Raw genomic sequence first — 7,500 nt, forward strand, 5'->3', positions numbered from 1 at the left:
TCTGCAGCCTCTTCTAGCCTCCAGCGGGGCCCCACCGCAAAACCCCAGCCACCCTGCCACCCTCCATGCCACTGGGCCGCCTCTATGCCGCCGCCACCACCGCCACTGCCACCACCACCAGCAGAGGCAGCACCCGGTTCAGATTAGCCCCATCCAGCCTGCGCCACGCCGCGCCACACCGCGGACCAGGCCCCGGCCCCAGCCAGCCTCCGCCGGCCTCCCCCTGGCCATCTGGAGCCGTCTGGGCCGCCGGGCCTTGCTCTTGTTCCTGGTCTCCAGACTGCTTCCACCTAAAGAGATTTACTGCCCTCCTCCTCCTCCTTCCACTCATCCTCTTGTTCTTTTGCCTTGGCCACCAGACTCTTCTCAGCTGGTCCCATCAAGCCTTCAAAATGGGTTTAGGGAGACGTGTGTGTATGTGTTCGTGTGTCTGTGTGTGTGTGTGTGTGTGTGTGTGTGTGTGTGTGTGTGTCTCGTGTGGTGGGTGGGTGGGGGTCACATGCATCTGTTGTCCCCTTCTTCTGGGTGGTTCATTACTTTAATTGAACAGTCGTCTGAACCCGCTTGGAGTGCTGGGGGGGACAGAGAGGTCTGTTGAGGGGGTCTAATCCATCGCTGGGTCCAACACCCCTCATCAGAACATGGGGTTAGGGGGGATTCAAGGACGGCTTTGTCACAGAGCTGGACCTCTGGGCTCAGGAGAACATGGGTGAGAGCCTTAGTACCTTCACAACATGCACTTTACCAAGTCGACCTCATTTTGCATCGGTTTAGATATAAGAATCTGGCAAACGAGAAAATGTATTTGGCTACTGGCCATGTCATAAAGGATAACACTAATCAACACGATCAATGGATTGATAAAACTGGTAGCGGATAATAACTATGTAGGTCCGTAGTGCTTCAACGGCCACGTAGAAGGACCAAGCCTTCAGCCTTCAGCACTGGATGAAAAACAAGGGGGGAAAAAACTACATTAAAAACAAAATAAAACTTTCCCGTTTCAATCCCGCCACCACCCAATCACCACCACCGCCGCTGCCGCCATTAATCACCACTTCCACGCCGAAATGGAAGAGAACTTTCCGGATTTTCCCCTCCTTCATCCCAGCTTTGAGGAGCATGCACCAGGTAACCTAATTCTCTCCAGAGGCGCTGGTAACCCACTGGCCTACGTAATGTGTTGCCGTGCGGAGGCGAGAGCGCCACGCGAGGGACGCGGATGCAGACGAGCTGGAGTGGAAATGCCTTTAATTGATTTGGAAGGGGTCCACGAGCGACAGCAGGTCACCGCTAGCACGAGACCCGACAGCACCAGCAGATCCACGTCCCCAAAGAGAGAGGCCCAGAGAGGAAGGGAGGAAGAGAGAGAGAGAGAGAGAGAGAGAGTGTGAGAGAGAGAGATAGAAAGAGAGAGTGATATAAAAAAGGAAGACAGAAAGAGAGGGCGAGTGAGCAAGAGAGAGAGAGAGAGAGCAAGCGAGAGAGAGAGAGAGAGAGAGAGAGAGAGAAGGGGACACATCAACACCTCAATTTTCCCATTTTCCAGTTCAAAAAAGGTTCAAAGGGAAAAAATTAAGCAGATGCCGAAGTCATTACAAGCCAGCAAATGGTCTGGCAGGCGTTCAGCTGTGCTACTTACAAACACTATTTATACCCGGGCAGAGGGAGCAGAGGCTGGGCTGCATCACACTGCATCGTCCCGGGCACCGAGACGCCGTCTCCGCCTCTCAATGGCTCCTCTATGCACGGATACCGCATTGTATTAATATGATTGTGAATAACAGTGGGGTTGGGCAGGGATGGGATATCTATGGGTGTGTGTGTGTCTCTGTATGTGTGTGTGTGTGTGTGTGTGTGTGTGTGTGTGTGTGTGTTAGGGGGTGGGGGGTTAGCCTTCAAGGGGAGTATCAGTGGATGCCAAGCGCTGGCTTTCAGGGACAATAGTTTTGAAAACCACACACACACACACACACACACACACACACACACACACACACACACACAAAACCCAGAGCAGTCACATCGGCACCAGCCTCTGCCGCTTTCAGCTTTTCAGAAGAAAAAAAAACAGACAAAGAGGAAGAAGAAGAGGAGGAGGAGGAAGAAAGCAAAGGAGGAGAATAGAAGAGAGGGGGGGAGAGAAGGCTACAGATTTGGCTAGGTTTCGCTCACTTTGGTTCACATGCAAGCGCACAACACAGCCGGCATGGGGACCACAGCGCGGGCCAATCTAGCATTCACAACCATGCCAACACACACACACACACACACACACACACACACACACGGGCCGGCACACAATGCCACTAAATATAGCCGTTAAGTATATGACCCCTCAATTTCCAAGCTTCAGATAATGTATTTGAATAAAGACGAGGGAAGAAAGGAAGAGTTGCATGCAATTTGGAGATACCACTGAATAATCATTTTCTGTCACAACCCCTCTCCCTCTCTCTCCTTCACTCCCCCTCTCTCTCTCTCTCTCTCTCCATTTCTGATTATGCAATTCTTTGGGCCGCAGCGTTTTGGCAGGGACACAAATAGGGAGAAAGGGAGTGAGAGAGGAGAGCGAGAGAAAAAAAAAAAAAAAAGGAGAAAGGTGCCGTTTGACTCTCTGCCATTTCAATGACAAAATACAATCTACCACTCAAATAATTCTACAGAGGAGGGAGGATTAGCATTTCTGAGGTTGAGCCAGAGATTAGGAGACGCCGATCTTGAATTTCATCATCTCGCCGCCGCACAATGGCGCATTATTCCCCTCGCTAGCGCCGCTGCGCCTTTTTTTATTCCCTTCTTTTTTTTTTTGCTCTTTCTCCATCTATTCTGTGATGAGGGGTCAGGGGAAGCTTTACCTCCCTGCACCCACATTCAGCCGCGCTCTGTGTGTCGAACCAGATACCTCACGCTCCACTCCAACCGCCACAGCGCCCCGACACACACACAGACACACACACACACACACACACACGGTGTCGCACTCGTGAGGCTTCCATTGCGGCCGGCCTCGCCGTGTCAAAGCCCGCTCGTCTGTCATCGGCACACTGCCGGTCACACACTGCCCTCTGCTGGCAGCCGTGAGTGGGGGGGGGGGCGCTGCATTAGGGATTTGTCACGGCCAGGCGTAGGTGAGCGGAGAAACGGCTGACCCTGGACCTGCAGCCCTGAGCTGAACCCGCCGCATCAAACAGTAACAGCTGATCCTAGGCCAGCCGTGGCATACGCTTTTAAACGCATCATCATGGCTATAACCCGACCAGACAGAGATCCTACACTGGTCCTCCTGTGCACATAAAATATCTTTACAAATGTCCGAAATCATTTTCTTAAGAGTTAAGACATAGAATAAAGTCACATTCAAACACTGAGAAGATGATGAAAGGATGATGAATGTTATAAGGTGCTAAATGAATAGTTGATTTCAACGTATTTGTGCTAATATGCGGAGACTATCATTAATAGCCCTCTAATTGAAACATGTTCGGCACCACGGATCGGTTTGAGTGTAAATAGCAGGCTAAATGGATGAAATGAAAGGTGCTATAAACACAATAACACAGCAGTCAGATAATATGGCTCAAGAAAATTACCCCATGACAAAAACACAGTCTGTAAGCCCTCCCTCCCTCACACACACACACACACACACACACACACACACACACAGGGCACTGTAATCTGGTGCCAAATAGGCCAGCCCAAGGAGCTTTGATGTCAGTCTCACTTGGAGCGCCCCCTCCACCTCTTCCCTTTCACCTCCCCCCCACATCCCTCCTACCCTTTTATAGTTCTCTCTCTCTCTTTCACCCTCTTCCCCTCTCTCTCCCTCGCTCCCTCCACTGATGGTGCATGGCAGGCAGGGGGACACAGCTGAGTGTGTGAGGGTAAAGTGCCTCTTCACTGCCCCCCCCCACCCCCACCCCCTTCCCAGCCGAGCCCTGCCCGCACGTCACATGCCAAGCATGTCTTTGATCACTTTGTTATTAGAGAGGTATGTGGAGACAAGAGGAATTCAGGACTTTCTCTCCCATCCTCCTCCTCCTCCTTTCTCTCCCTCCCTCTCTCTGTCCGTCTCCACCCCCCCTGCTCTCTTTTCTCTCTTTCCTCCTCGACTTTCTCAGGGCTAAGAAAAGTACTTCGTACACCCCCCCTCCCCGCCCCACTCACTCCATCTCGGAGATGAGTCACTTCAGCTTTCCTTCAGGGTGCTGTTTTTGTGCTCAGCGGCCTGAATGGTCTGGAGAGACTGCTTGTAGCACTTGTGTTTCTCTAGTCTGTACCAGTCATGTCAGAGTATGACATTTCACATTTGCTCCTTTTCCAACAAGAAAAAAAAAAAACACAAGAAAAAAAAAGCAAATTCTCAATGAAAAGTCCATCAGTAATCTGTTTTCAGCCAAAACCTCATACTCAAATGACAAACTAACCAGCAGGAATTCACTGCATCCTGAACAAACACAAAACAGGAAATGACACAAAACAGGAAATAAGGACCAGTGCAAATGGAGACGTCAAAATGAATAACGGTGAATGACTGGTTGGTGTGTGTGTGTGTGTGTGTGTGTGTGTGTATTCAGTCAATGAAAGGCAGAGCAAGCAAATACTGTCAATCTTCATTGTGTACAGTATGTTTCAGCAAGCTTCCCTTCATGTGTTTATATTTACATTTGTGCATGTCTGTGGATCAATGCCAGGCTATTTTGACGTTATATGTGCATGCGTGTGTGTGTGTGTGTGTGTGTGTGTGTGTGTGTGTGTCCCACTGAGGCTCTCTACACAGCAAGATGTGGTGAGTGTGTTTTTATATTTGTACGTTTGTGATGACCTCTACCACTGCATTGAGAGTGTGTGCATGTGCTGCTGTGAGCGTGCTTGTGTGTCTGCGTTGTAAGTGTGTGTGTGTGTGTGCATCTTCTCTGCACTCTGCTGTGAGGACAGATGGACTGGAGTATCCCGGCTGGACAGGAGCCCAGGCCTTGGTACTGATCCAAGCAGAACCCCCTCCCACACACACACACACACACACACACACACACACACACACACACCCCTTACTTTGTTGTCTTAGTTCTTCTCTCGACTATCACCTAGCTGGGACTGTTGTTTACATGTGTACATGGTGGTGTGTATGTGCTCACACGTGTGTGTGTGTGTGTGTGTGTGTGTGTGTGTGTGTTGCTACAATAGCGAGCCTATGTGCTGAGCGCTGGGCAGCCATGCCCTGCAGGGTACTGCAGCCAGCTGGGCGGAGCCCCAACACTGGGCAGAGGGGAGGGGTGAAGGGGACGGGAAGGAGAGAGAGAGAGAGAGAGGAGAGAGAAGAGAAGAAAAGAGAGAGAGAAGAGAGACACACACAGACAGATGGACAGAGAGACAGACCGAGAGAGAGAAAGAAAGAGAGAGAAAAAGAGAAAGAAAGAGAGGGAGAGAGAGAAAGAGAAAGAGAGAGAGAGAGAAAGAGACAGAGAGAGAGAGAGAGAGAAAGAGAGAAAGAGAGAAAGAGACAGTGAAAGGTGGGGCTATAGGAGGGGGAAACAGAAGACAGTGATGGAGGCAGAGAGGCGGTAGTGAGAAAGATCTGGACCTGTACCAGCTCTGTAATGATGATACAGGGGGGGAAAGCAACTCACAACAATGTGCAATACGTTTACAGCAAAAACTGTTCATCTGCAGCATCAATAGAGATGTGGAAGGATCAGTCCTGGACAATGTGTTGTGGGTGAGACGGCCTGTTGTGATGCATCAAGAGCAGTGGAGTGGCTCTGTGAGTGCAGACGGAGGAGGAGGATTAAGACACGGGACAGGACCATCTTTAGCCTGCCGCTGCGCCTGGCGCAAACCAGATCTGAGGCGCCCGGTCGGGGGATGAGGGCATGGTGAAAGTATGAGGCCCTCGTGCCAAAGGAGCGCACGGCTGACGCAAACGAGAGCCCCGGTCTCTCTCTCTCTCTCTCTCTCTCTCTCTCTCTCTCTCTCTCTCTCTCTCTCTCTCTCTCTCTCTCTCTCTCTCTAACGCACAGTCTCTCTCACGCACAGTCTCAGTCTCTCTCTCTCTCTCTTTCTCTCTCTCTCTCTCTCTCTCTGAAGGAGATCATAATCACTAGCAGCCCTGAACATACGGCGGGCCACAAAGCCCCATCAGCAGCACAGAGGGGCAGCCAAGGGCCCAGGGAGGCGCGGGGCGCGCCGCACATGAAAGAGGAGCAGCGCGGCACGGCGCGGACCGTCCGCAGCGCAGGCACAATGGGCCCTCAATGAGTCAATGAGTCCGATCCGTCAGACGCCAGCACCTGATCCACCCGTGCACGATGGGGGGGGGGGGGGGGGTTCGATTTAAGTGTGATCTGTTGTGCTGTAAGGACTAGTAATACACATGAACATGTACAATGCAGTACAAAGACTATTTGTTTCTGAATGCAACTACACACAAAAAAAGTAAAATTACTCACACTCATACACACACACTTGAATGGAGCAGGGAGCGCACAATTCGTGATTTTTAATATCCATCTTCAAACATCCATCAGACTAGCTATTATATATGACCTGAGTAACCAACCAGCATTGTATTTACACCAGGGCCTCAATCCAATTTTCTCAACAGCGTGCAATGAAAGGCACCCTGTAGATGTGATTCTGACATGTTGCCTGCATGACTGACCAATGAGAATGGGCAACAACAGCTACACGCTCACATCGGACAGGGCCAATGCCACACAGAGGTTGTGGGCATTGAGCCCAAAGTTCAATTCAAAGCACGAGGATATACATGCTGCATGTTGCCAAGTTAAAGAAAGGATACAATGCATACAGTTCTGTAAGTCCATTAGTGTCCACTAGAGGGAGTAGTACGCCAGCTTGAAACTCCAGCATACTTCTATGTATATGATCTGAGGGTCCTTTACATAATCGTGTCAAGCTAGAGGTCTTCTAATTAAAGCGCATTCACTCAAACACAACCTCATATAGAGACTTTATGATGAACAGACATTAACTGAAATCCATTCCGCTGTTTAATGAGAGTGCCTCTTAAAAATTATTTTCCAGTGACAACATTCAGTTCAATTCAAAATTCTATCAGAAGTTGTATTTCATGGAATAACATGTACCTTTAGTACTGTCAAAGACATCGTTAATATACTGACATCTTTCTCTTGCTATGAGTGTGATCGTTGGCCACTAGGTGGCAGCATCTCCTTAAATATAAGGAACCTGGTTAAAATGAAGCTCAAAAATAGCTCACTTACATTTTCGATGACAAATGTCCACTCCTTGTCCTCAAACTCTTCAGCGTGAGGATCCTGAAACACAAAAGACATGGATTTACATAAACTAAGAGATTTTGCATAAGTACTGCATAAGTGTAGGTTAAGGGGCAGACACAGAAACAGCAGTCTTGTCGACCATCATCAGCCATCGCTGTGAAAAAACATGTAGTAGCAAACAAGTGTGAACAGAAGTTAGAGAAACTATCAACTTTTATTTGAACTCATCAGC

At 49.6% G+C, this 7,500-nt stretch overlaps 1 protein-coding gene across 2 annotated transcripts in view; it reads right to left on the reverse strand.

The window, feature by feature from the left end:
- The window catches only part of ehbp1 (EH domain binding protein 1), a 165,161-nt gene that overhangs the window by 119,683 nt on the left and 37,978 nt on the right, over nucleotides 1-7,500 (reverse strand). For both annotated transcript variants that reach the window (XM_062519094.1, XM_062519093.1), the window contains exon 5: nucleotides 7,251-7,304. In XM_062519094.1, the coding sequence (XP_062375078.1) occupies nucleotides 7,251-7,304 (54 nt within the window). The remainder of the gene's footprint in view (nucleotides 1-7,250; nucleotides 7,305-7,500) is intronic.

This window comes from Sardina pilchardus, chromosome 18 (assembly GCF_963854185.1).
Source record: "Sardina pilchardus chromosome 18, fSarPil1.1, whole genome shotgun sequence".
Taxonomy (NCBI): Eukaryota; Metazoa; Chordata; class Actinopteri; order Clupeiformes; family Clupeidae; genus Sardina; species Sardina pilchardus.